At 53.2% G+C, this 24865-nt stretch overlaps 2 protein-coding genes across 2 annotated transcripts; one reads left to right on the top strand and one right to left on the bottom strand.

Annotated features, from left to right (window-relative positions):
• Positions 1–9597: 9597 nt before the first annotated feature.
• On the top strand, positions 9598–14304 carry LRRC25 (leucine rich repeat containing 25). Its single transcript, XM_070414062.1, has 3 exons — positions 9598–9682; positions 10168–10961; positions 12682–14304. The coding sequence occupies exons 2-3, from the start codon at positions 10177–10179 to the stop codon at positions 12818–12820; spliced, it is 924 nt and encodes a 307-aa protein (XP_070270163.1). The 5' UTR covers positions 9598–9682; positions 10168–10176; the 3' UTR covers positions 12821–14304.
• Positions 14186–16494, bottom strand: GDF15 (growth differentiation factor 15). The gene is made up of 2 exons (XM_070414063.1): positions 16251–16494; positions 14186–15083 (listed from the first exon to the last, which is right to left on the bottom strand). The coding sequence occupies exons 1-2, from the start codon at positions 16492–16494 to the stop codon at positions 14440–14442; spliced, it is 888 nt and encodes a 295-aa protein (XP_070270164.1). The 3' UTR covers positions 14186–14439.
• Between the last annotated feature and the right edge of the window lie 8371 nt (positions 16495–24865).

Here is a 24865-nt window from a genome sequence, read left to right as displayed (position 1 = left end):
ACAACCTCGGCGCCGGCGGAAAAGCCCTAGAACAGCGGGCGTTGGGCCCCCACGCGGCGTCTGGGAAGCTGAGCTGCGCGCACATCCAACCACGGCGCACGCATTGCAAGAGCAGAACCTGCAGAAAGAGCCCCACCACCCACCCATGCGAGGGTGGGCATGGGAGACACATTTTTAAATAAGGGTGGAAGTGGATTTGAACGATCTGGAAGCAGAATGCTCACACTGCAGTCACAGCAAGTGCAAATGCCCTGAGGTGGGCACGGAGTTCAGGTGTGGGAGGCAGAGCGAGGAGGGCTGCGTAGCTTAGCTGGAGCAGGGGAGTGATGGCGGGGAGTGCAGAGGAGCCGGAGGGGTTGGGGTTTGTTCTAAAAGAAATAGGAAGCCACAGGAAGCTGTGGAGCACCTAGGGGCGGGGTTTTAAGAAGCTACTGAGGCTGAGCGGTAGGTAGATCGGGAAGGTTCGGAGGAAGCACGGAGGTTGCCCCCGGAAGAGGCCTAGGTAGACCGGGGCCATGGGCCTGGTCAAGGGGCCCAGGAGTGGGGTCGTCAGCAAGGAGGTGAAGGGTCAAGACTGGATCCCAGACTTGCGACCCCTTCGCAGTCTAGGGCCCACCCGTGTGTGGCTGAGTGCAGGGACTGCAGCCCTGAGCTGGGCCTCCGTCTCTAGGGACCACCAATGACTCCCATACCCCATCGCGGAGGGTCGGGGCAGTGCCTGGGGGGAGGGGGGCGAAGCGGGTTCTGCTTTGAGGTATGGGGGCTGCCTGGAAGAGGGGCCTTCCCTCCCCCCATTCACTTCCTTCCAGCCCTTCCATTCTCAGACCCTTCGAGGGCCCACCTCCTAGGCCTTGCACTGGCTGCTCCTGCCGCCAGGAACTCTCTCTGGCTCCAGGCCTGGCCTATTCTGGCTCTTCCTCTGGCCTCTGGTCCCAGCAGTTCCTCCTCTGTCCCCTTCCCCCTCTGCTGCCCCCTTCCCCCTCCTCCCCTTCCCTGGCCACATCCTCCATATTACTGGTTCTACACTAGCCTGTATGGGACTTGTCACTGTTGATAAAATAATGCCTCGAGTAGTCTGTTTGCAGCTCTGCCTCTCTCTCAGGATGGGCCCTCCCTGCGGACCCAGATGTCTGGCTGTGAATATGTTGCGAAAGTAGTAGAGGAGGCTGATTTGGGGTTTTCCTGATAATGGTTTTTTCTCTCCACAGGAGACGGGAGCAGCCCCCTTCTCATTACAGTGGGAGGCTTTGGAAGGGGCCAGGATCCGGGCTGGCGGCCCTCCTCAGCCCTGCGATGGAGGGGGCCACAGCTGGAGCAGGGTCTGCACCAGGAGACATTTCCTCTCAGAGCTGTAATTATGGGTAATTTTCTAACTGCAACACAAAAATTAAAACCCAAACACCAGGAAGGAAAAGCCACAGCAGCTGGTGAATATGGGTGGTGGGTGAGGGTGCTGAGGCATTGGGTAGGGGTTCCAGCCTCGACAGAGTGGGAGCAGGGCCCCCAGCCAGGGGTGCTGGTGGAGGGGTGGAGGGGCACAGGCGAAGGGTTGTTCAGACAGCATAGACTTCCTGGAAGTCTCAGGTTACAAGTTACACCCCAAGACTGGTCACCTGGAGGCAGAAGTCCCCAGTGGAGGATCTGGGCCTGGGTTTGAACCCTGGCTGTGCCCTGTTCTGCTGTGTGGACTTGAGCAAGAGCTGACTGAACCGCAGCCCCGCCAGCCCACTGCCCTGCTCCCAGCAGCTTCTGGGGTTCCCACTGCCCACAAACTTAAGTACCTGCCCCTCTGCCTTGCACTTGAATTTTAGAGTCAAACCAATCATTAGGAACCTGTGCACCCAGCACCTCATGAGAGAGGCAGCGTTTCTCTTTCCCATGTTACAGATGGGGAAACTGAGGCTCGGGCAGGCACCAGGGGAGGCATGTGGGCAACCCAGAGGCAGCACTCCACCCACTGAAGTGCCCCCAGCTCCCTGCCTAGGTCTGGGACACTCACTCTGGAATATTGGAGGCATTTCTGTGAGAACCTCAGGCCTGGGGGGAGGGGCAGGGAAGGGAGAGATGGCGGTGGGGGAGTTTATAGCACCTGCTGACAAAGTTCTGCATATAAAATAGGCTCAGAGCAGGGAAGCAACTTGCCCCAAGATGCATAGCAGAGAGTGGAGGTACCAGGTCCACTTTGGGGTGTGGTGGCAGTGCCCCCCCCTTCTCTCTCCAGAGCCTAGGCCTCTCTTGTGGTGGAGGAAAGCATTTCCATGGCACCCTAAGGTTGCATTCTCACTCTGTGTGGTACATGGGGACAAATTTTTTCTGCCCCATCCAAGGTCCCCCATCTTAACAGGAATGGGGAGTAGATGCTCCCTAAGCACCAGAAACTAGGCATTTTTTGTCCATGATCCTGTTGCATGCACCCAGCTCATTCCCACCCCAGGGCCTTTGCACAGGCTGTTTTCCCTGCCTGGGACACCCTTCCCCTCCCCCTGGCTGGCTTCTTCTCGTTCAGGCCTCAGATCCAGGGATGTCTCCTCAGAGAGCCCCTCCAATGTCCTGGGTCACATTGCTCTGTTGGATTTTCCTGAAAATTTTGTTTTTGCACGTTGATTGCTCATGTCCCCAGTAATTCATGAGTTTCATGAGCAGAGAATTCTAATGTTTTGTTTCATGCTGTATCCCTAGCCCTGAGAACAAGGCTTGGCACACAGTAGGTAGGCACTCAATAAATACCTGTTGCTGAACTAAAAATTACAAATGCCTCCTCTGTGCTGAGGTCTGAGGCCTCCAGTGTCCTCAGAGATCTCAGCCTAAGGGCCACACAGATTGTCACAACCCGCTTGTGGCTGAGGTGGGGTGCGGAGGTCAGAAGGGGGAGGAACCAATTTTCCACTTCTGCCAAGGCCACCCGCGCCTGCAATCCCTAGCTTGACCACACGAGGGCAGCAGAGACTCGCAGGTCCAATTCCTGAGGCGCCCCTTTGGAGCAGCTCTTGAGATCCCGAGTTTCAGGCTTGGAACCCAGTAGGTTTCTCTGATTTCACCTATGCCTCCAAGTGGGCTTCCAACTAACGTTTACATATTAAGGAGTTGAATAATCTCATAGCAGAAAAAAGTATTTCAAAAATCATCCAGTTCTCCCCCCTCCAAAAAATCACACCCTCATTCCCATTTTGAGCTCTTTCCTCCAATATTTTTGTTTTGTTTTGTTTTTCCTTTTTTGTCCTATCTTTTTTCTCAAGAGGCCTTCCTTGACTAAACCCTCAAAACTGTCAATAGCCCCATCTAGTTGTCAGAATACCCCACAGTCATTTTTTTTCCCCCTCAACAGCGCTATTTTCTTAAAATTGATTTCAGAGAGGAAGGGAGAGGAAGAGAGATAGAAGCATCAATGATGGGAGAGAATCATTGATCAGCTGCCTCTTGCACGCCCCCCCTCTGGGGATCTAGCCTGCAACCCCAACCTGAGCATATGCCCTGACCAGGAATCGAATCATGACCTCCTGGTTCATAGGTCTACACTCAACCACTGAGCGACCCTGGCCGGGCGCAATAACACTGTTTTCCAACCTCCTTTGAATTTGTCAGTTTATAGTTTCATCAGCTCCCCAAGGGCAGGAGTCTTGCTGCATGCATCCAGTAGGCGCTCAGTTAATATTTGTGAAACGAACAAAACTTGCCAAAAATAAAATGAATCAAACCTAGCCGATAAAGCTAAATACCCTTATTAGTCCCCACCCCCAGGCAGCCGCTACCACCTGTGCATCCACAAGCGCCATGTGTGTTATGCAATGACTCTGCACACCTTCCAGGTGGACACAGACAAATGCAGCCTCATGGTCAACACACGGATTCAGGGCTGCCCCTCAGCAACTGCAGGGCCCTGGGCAAGCTACTCAAACACACTGTGCCTCAGTTTCCCCTGCTGTAAAATGGGCGCAATGATAGTTCCAATTTCAAGGGACTATTGTGAAGATTATACAACTGAATACTAATTAAGTAACCAGTGCCTGGATGCCGCTACTTATAATGAAATATAATAATTATATATTATAATAAACATTTATAAATATTTGATATATTTGATGATATATTTCCATGTTAATACTTATATATTTATACATAGTAAACAAAATGTTTTTAAAAATATCTTGCCGAGGCCGGTTTGGCTCAGTGGATGGAGTGTCGGCCTGCGGACTGAGGGGTCCCGGGTTCGATTCCGGTCAGGGGCATGTGCCTGGGTTGCGGGCACATCCCAGTGGGGGGTGTGCAGGAGGCAGCTGATCGATGTTTCTCTCTCATCGATGTTTCTAACTCTCTGTCTCTCTCCCTTCCACTCTGTAAAAAATCAATAAAATATATTTAAAAAAATATATATCTAACTGCTGTATAGCATTCCTTTTTTTAATCATGAGATAAATGATTATTGTTAATTTTTTAATTCCCTTCCCCCCTCACTCCCTCCCCTTTAACAACCATCGAGTTGTTCTCTCTATCTATAGTTCTGTTTCTGGTTGTTTGTTTTTTGTTAATCCTCACCTGACGATATTTTTTCCACTTTTTTTAGAGAGAATGGAAGGGAGGGGAGAGACAGAGAGAGACAGAAACATCTATATGAGAGAGACACATTGGTTGCCTCCTACACGCACCCTGGCCAAGCCTGGGGATCGAGCCTGCAACTGAGGCAGGTGCCTTTGACCGGAATCAAACCCGTGACCCTTCAGTCCAAGGCTGATGCTGTAACCACTAAGCCAAACGGGCTAGGGCTGTTTCTGTTTTGTTTATTAATTTATTTTGCTTTTTTAGATTCCACATATAAGCCCTGGCTAGGTAGCTCAGTTGGTTAGAACATCATCTGATATGCCAAGGTTGCGGGTTTAACCCTGATCAGGGTACCAAAAGGAAAAATTTGTACATATTAAGGTGTACAACTTGACGTTTGATACACAGTGGAAGATATTCATTACACTCAACTTAATGTACATATCCACCTCCAGACTCGACGTGTAAGTGAGATCACGCAGTATTCCTTTACAGCACTTCACCGATCTTCATGTGGGATCCCCAAGAAGCAGCCCCAACGACCAGAATTCAAGAGCATAATTACTTGGGAGGTCACCCCAGGAGCCCGGGTCGTAGTGAGGCGAGAAGGCGCCCTGCCGGAGATGTCGTGAGGGGCTCCCCGGAGGCCGGGTTTCCAGGGAGTCCCCAGGGAAGACAGATGCTCTACCAGGAGGAGTAGGAGCCTGGGCGTTATAATCAACTGCCTTCGTCCGTGTTTCAGGGCTGCTCCTCGGAGAGCCCGTGGGCCGGCAGCATGGCCCCCCGTGACCAGAGCAGGGAAATGCCATCTGGCAGGTGGCCTGCACCTTTTGACCACGGCCGCCTCAGTGCCACCTCTTGTTTGCCCACCCCCCCTCCCAAAGGTATCCAGTGGCTTCTCAAAATTTGCTATAACCAACAAGGCCATGTGACCTCAAATAAGGTCTTTCCTCGTCATTGAAAATCAAGGTTTACCTCCGGAATTAGATTTGTGTGTTCGTGGGCTATCGCTTTAGCCCATGAGACACTCAGCTTGTGTATTGGTCACGTGTGTCCCCAGCTCCAGGCTGGTGCTCACATTCATGTCTGCCTCCCAGCCTTTCACAGCCACCTACACAGTGGTCGTGACTGTCCTCATTTTAAGAGAAGAAAGCCAGCCCAGGCACAGGGAGGTTAAGGTACTGGCCGGAGATCACACAGCAGGGAAGTGGCCAAGCATATCTCGGCCGTGTTTGCTGAATGAATGCCTAGAGGTCTGGGGTCACCCACGTGGCAGGTAAACCTGTGGGCTTCACTGCCCCAGGCCAGCCCTTGGCCATCACACCTGCCTTCTGTCCTGACTTGCTGGCTCCAGAGCCCTGCAGACGCCTGAAGATCGCAGGCCCCCTAAATGGCCTCTGCTGCTGCTGTGTCAGCCTGCCCCACCCCTCCCCTAGGGGGGACTGGACTCCGAGAGAGGGGTGGGGTTTCAAAGACTGTTAGGAGAGGATGGAGCTGGCAGGAAGCCAGGAAGGGGGCTGGGCCAGGAAGTCTAGGGGATCCTAGGGGCAGGGCCCAGTCCGAGGCCTCACCCAGCGAGGGTGGGTGCAGGGCATCCGAGAGTGTTGGGCTCATGTAGCTGAACTGAGGGAACTCCCTGTCTCTCTCTCTCTCTCTCTCTCTCTCTCTCTCTCTCTCTCTCTCTCTGGGTCTCTGAGGGTCTCTGGAGCTCAAGTTCCCCCAGACCTACTCTCCCAGGCCCCAGGCCGGCCTGCCCCCTCCCCCACAGCCCTAGTGTCTGCTGCTTCCTCATTTGCTCATTTCCTCTTATTCTAAGAGGCCTCAGTGTTGGACACTACCCACTCCTTCCAGGACGTGGGGTGTGAGAGATGGCCCACCTGCACCTGGCCCGGTGGGACCCCTCTTCCCTCTTGTCCTGAAAACCTGAGTGTCTGGTGTGTACTTGCTGGCTAATTTTAATGTTTTAATTGAATGTGCAGACTATGATTCACATTCCAATGAAATGATGGGATCCTAAAATAAAATACATTAAAATGTACATGGTGCGCTTCTCCCTCCCAACTGCCTGCCACTAAGAGGTAACCATGGGCCCTAACCGGTTTGGCTCAGTGGATAGAGCGACGGCCTGCGGACTCAAGGGTCCCAGGTTCGATACTGGTCAAGGGTATGTACCTTGGTTGCAGGCACATCTCCAGTAGGGGGTGTGCAACAGGTAGCTGGTCAATGTTTCTCCCTCATCGATGTTTCTAACTCTCTATTCCTCTCCCTTCCTCTCTGTAAAAAATCAATTAAAAAAAAAAAAAGAGGTAGCTATGGGTATTTGTTCTTCATGTTTCATCCAAAGTTTCTGTAGGCAAATGAAATCTAGAAAATTATTATTATTATTTTATTTGCTTTTTTCAGTTAACATTTTCTCCTGGAGACAGTTGCTTTCACCCAGGCAGCTTCCACCCCAGGGCCTTTGCATAAGCTGTTCCACACATTGGGTGCCCTTCCACCATCTCCTTACTCAGTAAGCTCCTTTATCCTTCACAATAAGGATTCCTTGATCATCCCATTAAACAGGTGCCGCCCTAGCCCTGGCTGGTAGCTCAGTTGATTAGAGAATCTCCCTAATACACCAAGGTTGTGTGTTCGATCCCCAGTTAAAGCACATACAAGAATCAACCAATGAATGCATACATAAGTGCAACGACAAATCAATGTTTCTGCCGGGCCGTGTGGCTTGGTGGTTGAGTGTCCGCCCATGAACCAGGAAGTCATGGTTCAACTCTGATCAGGGCACATGCCCTGGTTGCAGACTCAATCCCCAGTACAGGGCATGCAGGAGGCAGCCTATTGATGTTTCTATCTCTCTGTCCCTCTCCCTTCCTCTCTCTAAAATCAATAAAAATATATATATTTTAAAAACCAGTGCATCTCTCTCTTTTCCTCCTGCACGTCCCACACTGGGGATCAAGCCCACAGTCAGGGCATATGCCCTGACCGGGAATCAAACCAGTGACCTCCTGGTTCATAGGTCGACACTCAACCATTGAGCCACGCCGGCCGGGCCATTTTAACCGTTTTAAAGTGAACAATTCAGTGGTATTCTAGAGCATTCATGTTGCACAACCATCACCTCTATCTAGTTTCAGAACATTTCCATCACCCAAAAGGAGACCTTGTCCCCATTAGTAGCCATTTCCCATTTTCCCAGACTCTGGCAGCCGCTAATGTGCTTTCTGTCTCTAGGGATTTGCCTTTGTCTGTTCTGGGCATTTCACATAAATAAGGTCATACAACATGTGGCGTTTTATGTCTGGCTTCTTTTACTTGGCATGTCTTTCAGGTTCATCCACATTGTAGATGTCAATGCTTCACTCCTTTTTAGGGCTGAGTAATATTCCACCGTGTGGACGGACCACATTGTGTTCATCCTTCACCAGTTTACGCCCCTGACATTTTACAAACGTAGATATGTGCTGGGTGAGTGGGCACATGTGTTCACGATTCTGGTGGCCTGGGCCAGGGTGCCCTTCCTGGGGCCGCACTGTGGATATCCCCCCACAGTGTGTGGGATTGCCTGTTTCCCCACATTCCAGCCAGCACAGATGTATCACACCTTTGAATTCTTGCCAATCTGATAAGTGAAAACAAACGGTCTCAGAGTTGTGATTACACTTTCTTATTTGGAGTAACTTTGGGAGGGTGTGTTGAAGAACAATTTGCAACCCTTTCTGAAAAGTCTCTGAATTCTTCTGAGTATGGAAATGGGGAGAGCAGAGTCTGAGGAGAGGGGAAAGTGGAAGGAGTGGACTGCAGCCTCTCAGAATCTGGAAGGCTCTTCGCACTTATCCCATTTTACAGATGTGGAAACTGAGGCACAGAGCAGTTAAGGTTGCACAGCGAGTCAGGGGCTAGAATGGAATTGAACTCAATCTGCCTGACATGCCAGGACCCCACTGAAGCTGAGACCTTCTCCCAGCCCAGCCCTGTCCACTCCCTCCTCAATCTCACTTGTTACTATCCTTCAGGTCTGACTCAGGCTACCTCTCCCTGGGGGATACTGATCTCCTCCCTAGATTCCCGCCCCAGTCCCCAGGCTCACTCCAGTTGTAAGTCTTGACACAATGCCCCTCCCCAGCTCACACATCTGCTTTGGCTCCCCATGGCCCTGGGAATAAGGTCCCACTCCTCAGCCTGCTTCGAGGCCTGTCCTCTGCTCCTCCTACACACACACACACACACACACACACACACACACACACACACACACTACCAGTTCCTCCTCTTAGCATGTCCACTCCAGCCACTCCCCTGCTAACCAACAGTCCCAGGACCCATGCTTTGAGCCCAGGGCCAAGGGTCTTTGCTCCTGCTGTGCCTTCTGCCTAGAATCTGCAAATGGGTTTGCTTCTGCCTGCCACTGCCTGTCATTCTCCAAGCCCCAGACTCAATGTCCCTTCACCCAGGGAACCTCCTCACCAACCCCGTAACATGGAGGCCTCTTTGTACAAGCAAGAGTGCTGAGTCTGTAGGGGAGGCGAGGAGCGTGGGGAGTCAAAGGCAGGTTTTAGGAATCCTCAGCAAACTTCTATTCACGTGTTGAAGCTCCAATTTTAATGTCTCCTCCCCCAAGAAGCCTTCCAGGACTGTGTCCCTCCCTCTAGCCCTGTCCTGGCTGCATGGGACTAGGGTGTCTGTGTACAGCTCTGTCCTCTCTCAGGACCGGGTGTTCCTCGAGAACCTGGTCAGGGCTGAGGCCTCTTGAGGCCCTGGGTGATGTCTGTGGAGTGAATAAATGAATGCAAGGGTTGAGAGTCAACTGAGCTGAGACCAGGAAGTGAGTTGATGAAGGCGTGGTGATGGGACCGCAGCGGGGATATTAATGGGGGTTGACTGGGCTCCAGCGAGAGGGAAGCGGGCCGCCCTTCCCCCTCCCGTGAGAATCCTGGGCCTGGAGGCCTTGCAGAAGGGCGGGTCTTCTCTGTGTCTTCTTCATTCTTGCCCTCTGCGCTCCACCCGGACTCCAGTTCCTCTTCCCCCGCGTCTCTGGGTGCAGAGTCCGCGGAGCGCTAGGGACCGGAGGGATCTGAGAGGTGCCCGGGGCCAGGTGATCCACCACCAAGCTCTCCTCTGCGCCGGATCTCCCAGCACAGCCCAGGTAAAGGCGTGGTAATGGGGCCGCAAAGACAGGACAGAGGCTAGAACTGGGGTCTGTGCAGGGCCTGAAAATCAGGGTTCGGCACCCCCCACCCATCCACCCACCCCAGCCCAGCCCACGACTCCCAGCCGCGGTGCTTCAGAGACCGGCCCTCTGCCGGGCCACCGCTCATTTGCATATAGTCGCGTCTTGGCCAATGAAGCCGCCCGAAATGTTAGGGGATTGAGCCAAGCCCAGGAACCCATCTGGTAGAAGGGGCAATGCCGGGACTGGCACCGGGGTCATGTACCCATTCCCCGGAGGGGAAAGACTGAGGCTGGAGGCCAGAGCCAAACAATAAGGGGCTACAAGTGAGGGGCTGCCTATTACCAAAAGCGTCCTGAGCCATTAAGAACAAACAAACCCAACTCACAATAAACCCAGGTGTGGAGGGTGATAGCGGCCACAGGCAGGGGTCGGGCTTGGATTCTGGTGTCTCTGTCTAGGTTGCTTGAATGGGGCGTGCCCTGCCCTGGGCGCTGTGGTTGCTGCTGCTACTGCAGGATCCATGCAGCCTGGGATTGTCCTGCAACGTGTCCTCGGGGGACGTGGACTGGGCCGCGGAGTTCACAGCCACCTGCTTGAACTTCAGCGGCCGAGGCCTGGACATTCCCTGGAACAGGTCTCTGCAGGCCAGCAGCGTGCTCCTCCTCGACCTGTCTGGGAACGGCCTCCGGGAGCTCCCGGGGTCCTTTTTTGCCCGCCTGGAAAAGCTGCAGATCCTGAATGTGACCAACAACCCTCTGGACCGCGTGGACGCGGAGCTGGCAGGACGCTGCGCCCTTGACTTGAAGGCTGACTGCCGCTGCAGCCTGGCCTCCTGGCATAAGGTCCGGCAGGACAACTGCTCTGACCAGCTGCCCCCGCAGTGCCTGGATGCCGGCACCTTCACCTGGCGCAACCTCTCCACCTTCCTGGAGGTCAGCTGCCCCCCTGGCCTGTCCTGGGCGGCCATTGGGGCACTGGCAGCGAGTGGAAGCCTGCTCCTTGGGCTCATCATAGCTGGCTCATTGCTGGCCTGGAGATTCCGGTCACGCTGGTCACCCAGGAGCCAGAGCCAGGACAAGACATGGGCTGCTCCAGATGGTCCCAGGCCCAGCTCAGGCTGGCAGCCGAAATACAGTAGCCGGAGCCTCAGCCTTCACCAACCAGAAGCCACCCTACCCAGGCCCCCCACACCTGACTATGAGAATGTGTTCATAGGCCAGCCACCTGCCAAGGACCAGTCGGCCACACACGGGTGAGTGACCCACACGCATTTGCCTGTTAGACTCTGGAGCCAGATGGCCAGGGTTCAAATCCCAGCTCTGCCTCTCGCAGGCTGCGTGATCTCGAGCAATTAGTGTTTCCCCTTCCGGGTCTCAGTGCCTCATCTGTAAAATGGGGATAACAGCAACCCCGCCTTATGGAGTTTGGTAAGAATAAGTGAGCCCCTGCAGACAGGACAAACTCCCTTCATGACCTACAAACCCAGTTTCTGGCTGCCAAGGACAGGGAGAGAGGAGGCCAGTGCTCTAGGCAGAGTGGGGGCTCTGCGGTAGCGGTCAACAGCCTGGCTGCAGATTCCGTGGGACCCAGCGCTGCCTCTGAACACTATTTCCGTCTTGTGGAATGGGACAGCCCTCCCTCCATCTCTCTTGGACACATGAGAGATGCTAAGAAAGACATCTGTGTCCATCTCCCCTATACAAAGCCCCAGCGTCTCTAGATCAGGCTGGGGTTAGGTAGGTTCAGCTTTCCCAGGTTGGATGAGAAGTGGGTGGGATTTCAGGGGGAGGCACTGGCAGAAACAACTGTCAGTGGGTGGGAGAGAACAGAGAAACTGCTGTCAATGGGTTTGGAGACAGCAAAACATTAGAGCTGAGGCTGAAGGGGTTGGGAGGGTACAAGCAAGAAGGGAACAGGGTCCTGGCTGAGTTTGGATGGTGAGATCCAGATTGGGGGGCGGGGGGCAGGCAGTGGGAGTCTATTGATGAGAAATGAGAGAATATGCAAAGCAGATTAAAACACGGCTTAAAAGCAGAAGTGGTCTTCGGTAGGGATTTGAGGGAACTAGACTTGCTAAGGCAGCTTGGGCCCTGATGCTCCCCTCTGCTTCCCTGTCACTAAGGGTTCACGGCCAGTCTCTTCCGAAAACATTTAGGATTGGATGCGTCATTCCCACTCTGCATTTTACAGATGAGAAAGATAGGCTCTGGGAGGAAAGGGAATGACTTTCCCAAGGTCACACAGTGAGTCAGAAGCAGAGGAAGGAAACAAACTCTGACTCCCAGTCCTGTCCATCCCTGTACAACCATATATGTGTTTGGAGTAATTCATACTAAAGTGTGAATGAGTGATAGACACCACTTACCCAAAGTGGCCTTTGTTACAAGAGGACCCAGGGTGGGATTAAGATGTTCTGAAGGAAGGAAAGTTCTTCTCTGGGGGGTCTTGCCTACCATAGCTAAACATTCCTAAGGAGCAAACTCCTCCCCAACTAATGTATGGATGCAGAAAGGGAGTCTCCGAGACTTATTTTTATTTTGTGGCCACAAAGTCTGCTGCTTCAGGGACCATGGACACATTTCCTATCTATAAGGACAGACACTGGCTCCAGCCACGTATGTTTATGGGGCTGATGTGACCAGAGCTACCAATTTTTCGAGAAGAAACTGAAGGCTAAATTTTAATTTAAAAAACAGACAACCATCTCAACTTTAAGGAAGAAAAAAAAAATGCTACAATGGCCCAAAGTCCTCCGACCTCAGCATTCTGTGCTGAATCCACAGAACCTTCCCTGACTCACTGACCCTGACTTCCTTTCCTCAGAGAAAGTTGCTACGCTGGGAGAACTGTGCCCCTGGCTTCAGTTTCTTCATATGGAAATACAAGTGGACTGGGTCACTGAACTGCCTTTGCCTCTCAAAGCTGATGTGCCTCCCCTCTGAGTCCTCCTTCCTGTCTGTCTGTCCCCACAGGACTCACCCTTCAGAGGACAGTGACTTCTACATGAACTACGAGGACCTCCAACAGGCCTCCCAGCCCGTCTACGGCAACCTGCAGTTCCCGGGCCAGGCTCCCGTGGTCGATGATGAGTACGTGATCACAGGGCACTGAGCCTGGACTCCAGCCTGCCCCACTCCAGGTGATTCGGGCCACTCGGCATCCCCCCTGGCCTCAGTCTCCCAGCCTGAGGAACGGGGATAGGGAAGAGCTGTCCTTGCAGCCCTCTGCCCAGCTCCTGCTCTGCTCTTCCGCCCCCTCGGCTGCTAGAAGGGGAAGAGGAGACTCCAACACAGACACAGCAGGTTCACACAGTCAAATCCATTGTCACCTTCCTCTCGGTGTGCAGATGGTGCTCAATAAACACTGTGGGGCTGGTGAGGCTGCTGGCTCAGAGGGAGAAGGTTCCTTTCAGTGGCTTCCTGAGCTCTCAAGACTAGATCTCTGGAGACTCCTGAATTTCTCCCCAGCCCCTCCCCTCAGTCCCTCTCAGGTCCCCTCCCAGGTACCTGGCACCCAGACTCAGTCCCCAGGGCAGCCCACGCCAGCCCCAGAGGGATTTATGTAACTCATGAATCAGGACTGTGTCCTTCTCCTGCTCACACACCCTCTATGGCTCCCCATTGTCCCTGGGTCCTCAGTCTGGTATTTGAGGACTGTATGACCCAGCCTTGTCACCTCACTGCCTCTCCCATCCCTCTGCCCTTCTGGTCTGGGCCTCATCCCCACCTAGCCCACCTCCCTTCTGAAGCTTTCATTTTCCTAAGCCATTTGCCCATGACACTCCTTTGGCCCAGAATGCCACCCCTTCCTCTTTTTCTTACTCGTAAACACCCTAATAGTTGCAGAACTATGGCTGGGGCGTCAGGGGGCATGAGTTCAAGTCCTAACTCTGCCATTAACTCCACGGGTCTCGTTTCCCCCATCTGTAAAATGCGGTGTTAGAATTGGTCTCTAAGTCTGTGTTTTTTAAAAATATTTTTTATGGATTTCAGAGAGGAAGAGGGAGGGATAGAAACATCAATGATGAGAAGAATCATTGATCAACTGACTCCTGCACAGGGTCGAGCCTGAAACCCAGGCATGTGCCCTGACCAGGAATCGAACCATGACCCCCTAGTTCATAGGTCAATGCCCAACCACTGAGCCGCACTCGCTGGGCTCTAAGTCTGTTTTAGCTCCAATATACTGATATCTTAACTCGTCCAGAAGCAGGAGCCCTGAGAGATGAGGAGATAGAGGGAAACTGACCCAGAGACATGGAGCTAGACAAGCATGGAGGCAGGGACGTCCCAGGCTGCCCTTGGAGGGTCACTAGCACCGTCCAATTGCCCGTCAGCTCCAAGAACGCCCTGCTGCCCATTCACTGACCCTTCCACTCACCCCTCTCTTAGGTCCCCTGTGGGAACTGAGGCCAGGGAGGGGCAGGCTCTTCCCAGGGTCCCCAGCTCACGCATCACAAGAGCCAGGTCACACAAATTCATTTTTATTACCACAGTTTAAATAAACGTACACCCTGCTGGATCAGCCCTCCCCAGCTCTCTGGTCCACAGGCCAGTCACCCCAATAAATTAATAATAAATATCAACTTATAAAAACTTTGTTTCTGGCGGCAGGCCGCAGACAGCAGTGGCTATAATTGTTATTTCAGGTCCCACTAGCCCATTCCATTGGACAGGCAAGGACTGAGGTCGCCTCTGCTGAGCACGCCGTCGATGAAGGTCTAGGTCCGCTCACAAGCAGTGGCAGTCGCTGGCCACGAGGTCGTCGTAGGGCGTGAGGGACACGCGGCCCTCGCTGTCCCGGTGCAGGAGCACCACGGGCTCGTAGCTGGCGGGCACGCAGCACGGCGCAGGGACGCCCTCGGGCTTCAGGCGGTGCAGGCGCGCCAGCATCTGCGCATGTCTGTTCGCCGACCGGAACTGGCTCGGGCACGCGCCGCTGCACATGCGCACATCCAGCTCGCGCGGGGCCAGGACCCAGTCGGCCCAGCCCAAGTCGTCCAGCGTTGCGCGCAGGCTCCGCAGGCGGCAGCAGCGCCCCTCCCCGAGCGGGCAGCCGTCCTGAGCGCGCGCATGCGTGCTGCGGCGTTCCCTGCCGGCGCGTGGCCGCCAGTGCAGCTCCAGCCGGAGCCGTGCGGAGGTCGATGCCGCCAGCAACCGGTCAGATGGCGGCAGCCAGTGCAGAGGCAGCGCGGGCTCCCGGGAGACACCGAAGCCGATCTGACGCTGCAGCGGCCGCGTCACATCCCACGAGCCCGACTCCGTCGGGGACAGCCTGAGCAGGGCCCGATGCAGGCGGGAGGCTGCGGGGAGCCCCTTAGTCAGGTTGGCCCGGGGGATGCCCAGGTGCAGGTGGCCGCCTGGTCCAAGTCTGACTGTGGGAGAGAGAGGAAGGCCAGTCACCCACGGACCTACTGTGTGCCGGGCGTGAGGGTGCCCCTTTCCTCCCACAGGCCAGGCTGGATCCCACCTCAGGGCCATTGCATAAGCCCCTTCCTCCACCAGCCACACTCTCCCTGAATCCCTCCAACCTGCCTAAAATAGGCACCACCCTGTTTTGATTGGTAGGGATTTGTCTGCCTGATCACCACGGTGCATGGCACGCAGTAGGTGCTTAGTCAGATGCTGATGCTGCCTCCTCCTGGCAGTCAAAAACATTTTCATTGAAGGCCTACTAAGTACCTGGGGCTAGGGTTTCAGCAACCAGACACTGTTTTCAACTCCTTGGGTATCAGTTTCCCATCTGAGAAATGAAAGGTACCAGGCTCCCCGGGATTCGCAGACCCTCAGCTGGTACAGGTGTTGGGGCTACTACAGAGACTGGTGTTTGAGTTGCTGCATGAGCACCACCGGTTTGTTAGACTAAAAGGGCGAGAGGTTTACCTGGAGTCTGACAGCACCAGTGGGATTAGGGCGGGATAAAATTACCTCTTCTGGTTTGACACCCTCTCCCCAGCCCCTCCCAGTTCCTAGCGCAGGCCAGATCTGCCCTCTCCACCTCCCGGAGTCTCCTTGGAAAATACTCTCCTTTCAGGGCACCTAGCACATGCCACTTCAGCAGTGCCTGGCAGCGAGATTGCATCAGATTCAGAACCAGTCCCGGTGGGTTCTTCCCCTCTTTGTGCACGAAGTCCCGCCTGCTCACCTTCCCACCCCCAGCCCTGCCCCTGCATCCACCCTCTAGGATCCCACCCCCCCTCAACCCCAGCTACATTCAAGGACGGGGACCAGGCACCCTGCCGACCTCATCTCGGGGCTCTCCAGGCTAGGTGAGCCTTCAGGAGAGTCGCTGGCTTCTCTCGGCCTCAGTTTCCCCATCTGCTATCCGGGGAGATGTAATTCCCCTCTCCCACGTTGGCTAAGCTTGTCCTGATGCAAACAGGATTGCTAGCTCCCCAATCAGTCCCGAGGAGGGACGTGTTTGTCCGGCTCACAGATGGGGAAACTGAGGCCCAGCATCATGCTCTATAACTCAGAACCACTGGTTAGATGATAGAAGCTGCCTGGGTTGCGGGGGCGGGTGTATTCGAGATTTCACTCACGCTTTGGGGTGAGTATCTGGACGTGAGAGGCAGGGATGAGGTCAGGGTTCGAGTCTTCCCACGTCTGGTTTGCTCGAAGCCTGGTCAGCAAATCTTCGTAGCGTTTCCTCAACTCCTGGAACCTGGAGATATTCGGACTGGAGTGTGCGTGTGAGGGTCCCGGGAGGACCGGGAGGTGCTCCTGGGCAAGAGATAGGGCGCCCCTCGACGGCAGCCAGGAGAGCGTCAGCAGCATCCACAGCATCGCAGGGCAGCGCGGTGTCCTAGGGCCCTGCCCGGGCAAAGCTGTGCTCCTTGTGCTCTGAGCTGTGACTGACCGGACGCTGCTGCCAGACCTTTATATTCCCCGGACTTTGTCCGCCCCCGCCCGCCTGGTCCAGCCGACACAGTAAACACTCCAGGGACCACAGCTGGGCAGGGTCTGTGGCTGCTTTCCTGGGGGAGAAGCTGGAGGGTGGTGCTCCTGGGAAGCTGGGGCCCGGGAGAGCCTCTGAGACTCAATAGTGTCTTCCTCTGTGAAATGGGGACATCATCCCAGGTTGGTGGGCTGATGGGAAGAATGATTTTCTTAAAAAAAAACCCCACAACATTATTACGTGCTAAACTCCATAGCAAGAGCGTAAGAAGTGGCCTTCTTTCCTGATGGTGTTTCCTCTCTTCCCTCTCTGGTTAGAACCAAAGGCTGCAGATATTGAAAAGCAAAGCAGCCCTAGCTGGTTCAGCTCAGTGGATAGAGCACCAGCCTGCGGACTGAAGAGTCCAGGTTCAATTCCAGTCAAGGGCACATGCCTGGGTTGCGGGCTCAATCCCCAATAGGGGGCGTGCCCGAGGCAGCTGATCAATGACTCTCATCATTGATGTTTCTATCTCTCTCTCCCTCTCCCTTCCTCTCTGAAATCAATAAAAAAAATTTTTTTTAAAGAAAGAAAAAGCAGAGGAAAAGGGGCCAGAAAGAGTGAAAAAGTGTTACCTGGGCAAGTCATATCTCTCCATGACACCTCTGTTTCTTCATTTGGGAAATAAGGGCTGAGACTTTCAATGGAGAGAAGGGTTACATGATGTATAAAGGACACAGTAGGCATATAGTAGGTGCTTCATAAACTGGGTGTTTTGCAGTTACTCTTCCTCATCTGGGAAACTCCTACTCATTCTTCAAAACCCTACTCTAAAAGCCCCTCCTCCATTCATTCCTCCAATCCAAGCCTGACCCCCAGCACTGGCAGTGTTGACTCTGTCTGCCCCAGACATGGGGGTTCCTGGAAGATTTGGGCAGGGATAAAGCCACTCTGGGCACCAGTTCCTTGGCTGGGCCCAGAGAGTAGGTGACAAGGAATTGGAGTGCTGCACTTTAGGGCAGGGAGTGCTGGTGTTAGCCAGCCACCAGATGGTGAAGGGGCAGAAGGTGCCCCAGGCACACCTTTCCTCCTGGGTCACCCAGAACTTCTGGCCCCAGGCACTGGCCCCTGTGCCATGGAGAGGGTGGGCAGCAGTGTGAGACAGATGGTGGGATGTATAAAGTGTGATAGGAGTGTGCAGGCAAGAAGTACAAGGATCAGTGGGGGCCACACAGCCATGTTCCTACTGGGAGAATGGAGTTCAGCCCTCTCTCCCAGCACATACCCACCAGCTGTGCTAGGCCAACCAAGTCTAGCCTCCCCTCCACCCCCGCCCCTGGCACCCCCCTCGTCAGCCTTAGCTCTGTGCAGTGGAATTATACCAGGTGATAGGAAAGTCCTGAGGTCCCTGTGACCTCCCAGGTAATCTGCAGGTGCTTAATTAAACACATGTGCTCACTCTAACATCCTCTTGCCCCACCAGCTTGGCACAAAGTACTCACTAAAGGATGTAGGGATGACTAGGCAAGGAGCTGGGGCTCCCTCCCCCCACACACACCAGCAGAGGCCAGGCCCCAGTTACTCCAGAGTGCTGAGTCATCCTCACGTGGCAGAGCAAGGTCAGCAGGAGGCAGAGAGAGCCGAGCACAGGGGGTGCTGTCCAAGGTGGCAGCCTGCAGATCAATAACGGTGAGACCACAACATTCACAGGACTCCAGGCTGCAGGCACCATTCATTTCCATGAATGAGTAAGGGAACCAAACCCCAGGGGCACAAGAAGGTACACAGGTTTTAGGGGGTGACTCCACAGTGGGGACCTCACACATGTCTGGCCTTCTACTGGGCCATGTGTTTCCCTGGTATTTCTAGGCCTGGGATAGGACTCTGAAGCCCACCCCCCCAATCTATTTATGGTTTCCCCCAAATATAACAGCCTCCTAGAGTTTGTCCTGATCCAGACACATCGGCCTGGACAGCTGTCAGCTCCAGAGAAGCCATTCTGTGCTCACATTCCTGCCCCTCCTCTCCCTGACACTGGGCACCAGGGGAGAGCCTCAGATTCCCCATCTGTAAAAGGTGGTCCCCCTAGCTGGTTTGGCTCAGTGGATAGAGTCGGGGCCTGCAGACTAAAGGGTCCTGGGTTCCATTCTGGTCAAGGGTACCTCCCTGGGTTGTGGGCTTGGTCCCCAGTAGGGCGTGTGTAGGAGGCACGCAATAAATGATTCTCTCTCATCATTGATGTTTCTGTCTCTCTCCTCATTTCCTCTCTGAAATCAATAAAAATATTAAAGAAAAAAATGGTGGTAACAGAACTCGTGTCAGGGCCGTGGGGAGGACACACAGGGAGTGGGGGTTTTGCACATGCTGAGGTCAACACTATCATAATTCAAATTCCAGTGCCACCCCCTTGCTCTGTGGCTGAGAGGGTCTGTGCTTGGCTCTCTCTGCCCCAGGCTGGGGTTTCTGGAAGGCTGGGGAAAGGAGGAAGCCAGTCTGGGCCCCAGTCCCTTGCTGGGCCCAGAGAGGAGGTGGCAAGGAATTGGGGTGCTGAGGTTTAGGGCACAAAGGGCTGGTGTCAGGACTAGCCACCAGAAGGTGATGGGGGAGGGGGTGCTCCAGGAACCCTTCCCCCTGAGTCACCCGGACCTTCCTCCACTGCTCAGGACTCCGGGCCCCTGGCACTGGTCCCTGTGCCACGGAGAAGATGGGCAGATGGTGGAGGTGTGTAAAGTGTGACAGGGGTGTGCAGGCAAGAGGTACGGGATCAATGGAGGCCACAGAGCAAGGCTCCCACTGGAAGAACAGGACCCAGCCCCCTCCCCAGCACAAAGCCACTGGCTGCATAGGCCCGCCAAGACTCCAGCGCCCTTGGGCTCCGCCTCAGCTCCGTGCGGTGGGTTATCAGCAGGTAATGGGAGGGGCCTGGGCCAACCCACCTCCCACCTTCATTAAGCCCTGGCTTCTCATCAGGGGCTCCCCTACCATCTGGGCTGCAGCTGGTCAGGAGGTTCAACCAGCCCCTTCTTTCCACTCGGACCCATTCCCTCTCTAGTGATGAGGAAGTGGAGGGGCAGGTAAAGTGGGTAGGGGTGTAGGGATGACCCATCCGCGAGACCCTGCATGCTCACACGGCTGTGCAGAGGTCGCATCTGAGTTCCGTCAGAGGCTGAGTTCCCTCCCGGGCACACAGAAGCGGGGGACTGTCTGAGGCCATCTTTCTTCAGGCAGGAGGCTTCACAGAAATTAACAGGAGAGCCACCATTTGAAAGTGAACGATTCCATGGCCTTTAACACACTCATGATATTATGCAACCATCTTTTCCAGAACTTTTCCATGACCCCCAAAGGAGATCCCATCTGCATTAGCAGGCACTCCCCAGTCCCCCTGCCCCAGCCCCTAGCAACCACTCGTCTGTTTCCTGTCTGGAATCTGATTTGCCTGTTCTGGACACTTTACATTAAAATATTCTGCACCCAATTTCCAGTGTTTGGAGGGGAGGTTCCCCACACCAACAATTCTCCCTCACCAGCTGGGTATCCCATAATTCAACCCAGTTCTGACACTTTTTGCCTGGAGACAGCGTCAGACCCCATAGGTTCAGGGCTTTCGGTCCCACATGACTGTCCCCACCCCAACCCTCTCTCCAGGTGCCAACTGAACTGCAAGTCCAGGTTGTCACCTGTGCTTCTGGCCCCCTTCTTAGGTTCGATGTGTTTGCTAGAGCAGATCAGAGAACTTCAGAAACCCATTTACTCACTAGAGTACTCATTTATTACAAAGGGTATTAACAGATAAAAATCAACAGCCAGATGAAAAGATGGACGGGACAAGGTGTGGGGAAGGCCATGGAGCTTCCATGTCTTCTCCGAGGCACCACCCTCCCAGCACCTCCACATGTTCACCAGCCTGGAAGCTCTTGGAACCCCATCATTCGGGTTTTATGGAGGCTTCATGACGTAGGCATAGTTGATTAAGACCTTGGCCATTGGTGATTGATTCAACCTCCAGTACCTCTCCTCTCCCCTCCCCAGAGGTCAGGGGTGGACCTGAAACTTCTAATCATGTTGCTGGCTCCACTGGCCACCAGCCCCATCCTTAGTTATGTTTATACTAGAGGCCCGTTGCATGAAATTTGTGCAAGAGTAGGCCTTCCTTCCCCCAGCTGCCGGCACGGGCTTCCCTCTGGCACTCGGGACTGGGGCTTCCCTCGCAGCCCTGGCTTTGTCTGGAAGGTCGTCCGGCTGGCCAGTCTAATTAGCATATTATGCTTTTATTATTATAGACTAGAGGCCCAGTGCACAAAATTCGTGCACAGGGAGGGGGGTCCCTCAGCTCAGCCTGTACCCTCTCCCAATCCAGGACCACTGGCTTCTAACTGCTTGCCTGTCTGCCTGATTGCCCCTAACCCCTCTGCCTGCCTGCCTGCCTGATCACCCCTAACTGATGGCCTGCCTGTCTGGTCACCCCTAACCACCTCTGCCTCGGCCCCCGCTGCCATGACTTTGTCCCAAAGGGTGTCCGGAATGACGTCTGGAAGGTTGTTTGGCTGTCCAGTCTAATTAGCATATTATGCTTTTATTATTATAGATTAACATAGCAAAAGACACCTTTCTCACTCACTCCACAGGGAAACTACAAGGAGTTTAGGAGCTCAGTACCAGAAATGGGGTGGAAGACAAAATATATATTTCATACTGTAAGTCACAATATTTTTGCCAGTGAAAATGGTTTCTTGTGGTGTTGTGAGAAAAGAATTTCAAAGCGCACACGCAGGGGAGTAGTTTAGGTGTAGTATCAAGACTTATTGGGGTGAAGGGGAATAAGATGCAACTGCCAGGAGATTCCTGATAATCCTCCATATATTTTCTTTCTTCTTCTTTTTTTAAATCCTCACCCCAGGACATTTTCATTGATTTTTAGAGAGAAGGGGAGAGAGAGAGAGAGAGAGAGAGAGAGAGAGAGAGAGAGAGACATCCAGAATGTATGTGGATGGAAAAGGGGCCACATACAAAACCTGACAAGCTCAGGGGAGGCCTTACAAACTCAGAGACCAGAATGTACCCCACAGCCTCTGCCTTTTTATTGTTAAACTCTGATTGAGATGCAAATGTCATAAGGAGAAAGGACTAATCTTAATGCTCAGCTCAATGACATTGTACAATGGTATGCCCATGGGACCGCCTCCTGGATGAGGTTCCAGAACATTCCCAGCCCAGGAGCACCCTGGGCTCTCTCCCATCATGCTCAGTGCCCCTGGATACCAGCCATGCCCACCTCTGTTATCATGGGTGAAGCTGCCTGTTTCCTAAAATGATTTAATGGAACCAATGGTGCCTTCTTTTCTGTCTGGCATCTTTCACTCGACATCACCTCCATGAATGTTCTTTGTAACCTGCTGGGGGACCTGTCCTTTTCCTTGCTGTATAGTATTCCACTGTGCATATTCAGGAGTGAAACTGCTGACTCACGAGTGGCATGTGTCACTGACCCTCAGGACCAGTAATTACTGTCAATGTAAGAAATGTCCAAACCTGTAGAGAATTTTATTAATTTATTTGAGACAAAGTGATGACAGTTGCCAGGAGGTAAAAATCTCAAATGATTGAGAAAATGCTCAGGAGACTGGTACGTTTGCAGTTTATTTTGTACATTACAGTCAAAGGAGGAGATGTAAGGGGGGTTCATGAAATCCAGTGGTGGCTGATTAGGGAGGTGGGAGTAACTCTCATTTCCTGAGACTGGAGGAAATGGAGAAACAAGCACTTCTTTTACATTGGTGGGTGCGGGACAGTTAACAATGAACATTTACAGCACATAGAGATAGTATGCAGGGAATAAGACAGCAACGCAGGGTTCTGTGGTCTCCCGCTCTGGTGAGAGGTTGTGCTCTGAGGGGATTTCTCTGACATTCCCAAGGTATGTTATCAGAGATGCAAAGAGACAATGTTCAGGCTCAGTTACGGTGAAGACTGACCTTTGTCAAGGAAGGTACTGGCCTAGCACATGACTCCCGGCCATGACTCACGTTTAGTTAAGAAGTTGTGACTTCAGACCATCCTATGTGGTTAGTTCTGGTCTCTGAGTTTGTAAGGCCTCCCCTGAGCTTGTCAGCTTTCGTATGTGGCCCCTTTTCCATCCGCATTAGATCATTTTATTCCTGGAACTTCTCAAGGGGACACAGCACCAGTAAAGGCCTGGGAAATCCCTGGGGACAGGAAAGGGGGACGTTGGCTCCACTTCACCAAATTCTGCATTGCTGGCAGCCAGGCCCCTCTGGCTCCCCTTTGAAACATCTTTAGTTGATGACTTCATAGCCAGTCCTGTGGCCAAGCTGGGAGGAGTGTGTGTGTGTGTGTGTGTGTGTAGCGGGAAGGCGGCGGGGGGGGGGGGGGGGGGGTGGGGGGGGGGCGGGCAGGCAGCCAGCCAGCAATGAGCTCAGCGGGCCAGGACTCTGCATTCTTACTGGAGGCCGACCCAGGGTGGAGGCAAACAGAGCCAGAGGCCAGGGGTCAGGCCATTCCCTCCACCTGGCTCAGCCCCAAACCTCCCAGAATTTTCCCTCACCACTTGGCTATATCACCATCAGTAAATGCACACAACACACAAAAACCCACTTTTAATGTTTGTTTCTCATGACTTGAGACAAACACATTCATGGCAGGAGATCTGGAAGAGTCCAAAAAGCAAATTATTTCAAAATCTACAAATTTGAGGGACAGGAACTGCTGTTCTATTGCCGCTAAAAACAAAAATTCAGCCCTGGCCAGGTAGCTGATTGGTTCGAGTGTTGTCCTGATACATCAAGGTTTGGGTTCGATCCCGTCAGGGCACATATACTAGCAAGAAACAATTAGTGAACTCATAAATAAGTGGAACGACAAATTAATGTCTCTCTATTTCTCTCCTCTCCTCTCTTCTCTCTCTCTCTCTCTTCCCCCTTTCCTTTCTCTCTAAAAATTAATTTTTAAGAAAAAATTTTAATCCAACCAAGTAAATGTCAAGGTCTACTTGGCTTTATTGAACAAGTTATGAATCGGGCAAAATCCATCCAGTAAACAGAAAAGTGCTCTGAGAAACTGTATTTGATGGGAGGTTTTTCCAGGCAGAAATGGGGAGGGACGAGAAAGTTAAAGGAGTGGGTGATTTTTCGGGCAAGGTCACCTTCACCAAGGGGATGGCAGGGGGTCTCGTCAGGCAGAAGACCTCCCTAGTGCTGACCAGGAAATTCCAGGCTGATTGGTTTAAAATTCCACTCCTGGGAGAGCCTGAAACGATAATTAGGTTCGGTAATAAGTCTTGGTGGGACTTTAAATGTACGTCTCTATTTCCAAACATTTCCAAACAGTTTCTCAGTGTTACCCCTGATAGGGCAGCACTGAACAGTGAGGCTTGATTAAAGCTACAGCCTCAATATTTTAGAATAATCGCCATTATTGTCGGCGACTGGGCTTCAGCCAGCGGTGGGTTCAGGTATGCCTGGGCGAGTCTGGAAAGGGGGCCCCTGCTGGCACACTCCCATTTCTCCCTCCAATCCCAGCTTTCATGTCCATGTTCCCATAAGCCTTTCTCCCCGGGTTCTTTCCGGCTGAGAGCCTTCCTGTGGCGCCATCCTGCCCACATAGGCTGGAGGGGCCGTGTCTGGCTCCGTGTTCTTCCAGGCAAGCGCCTGCTCAAGAACCAAGCCCCCGTGTCACCACAGACATACCTCGAAGATAGTGCAGGTTCCGTTCCAGACGACTGCGTTGAGGCAAGTCACGCAAATCTTTTCAGTTCCCAGTGCATATGAAATGTATGTGTATACTATACTGTAGAGTGTTAAGAGTGCCATGGAGTTATGTGTAGAAGAAAGTACATACGTTATTGCTAAAACGTACTATCATCTGAGCCTTCAGCAAGTTGTATAATTTTTTCCGCTGCAGAAGGGTCTTGCCTTCATTCTGTAAAAAATGCAGTATCTGTGAAATGCAATAGAATGAGATACGCCTGTATTTTCGTTTCATTTGGCTGCTGAAACAAATTTCCAAAAACTGGACGGCTTTAAAATAACAGAAACGTGTTCTCCCACAGTCTGGAGGCCCGGAGTTTGCAATCAGGGTCTGCAGAGCCACGCTCCCCCTGGAGGCTCTAGGGAGGGTCCTTTACCAGCTCTTGGCTCCAGGCTTGCGGCTGCATCACGCCAATCTCTACCTTTGTTTTCACCTGGCTTCTTCCCTTATCTGTTAATCTCTCCTCTTCTCTCTCTAAGGCAGGGGTGGGCAACCTCTGGCACGCGTGCCAAA

Source organism: Myotis yumanensis, unplaced genomic scaffold, assembly GCF_028538775.1.
Source record: "Myotis yumanensis isolate MYYU_CA2020_CCGP unplaced genomic scaffold, mMyoYum1.0.hap1 SCAF_5, whole genome shotgun sequence".
Lineage (NCBI taxonomy): Eukaryota > Metazoa > Chordata > Mammalia > Chiroptera > Vespertilionidae > Myotis > Myotis yumanensis.
The sequence above is the reverse complement of the archived record's forward strand: the minus strand, read 5'-3'. Positions and strand labels throughout refer to the sequence as shown.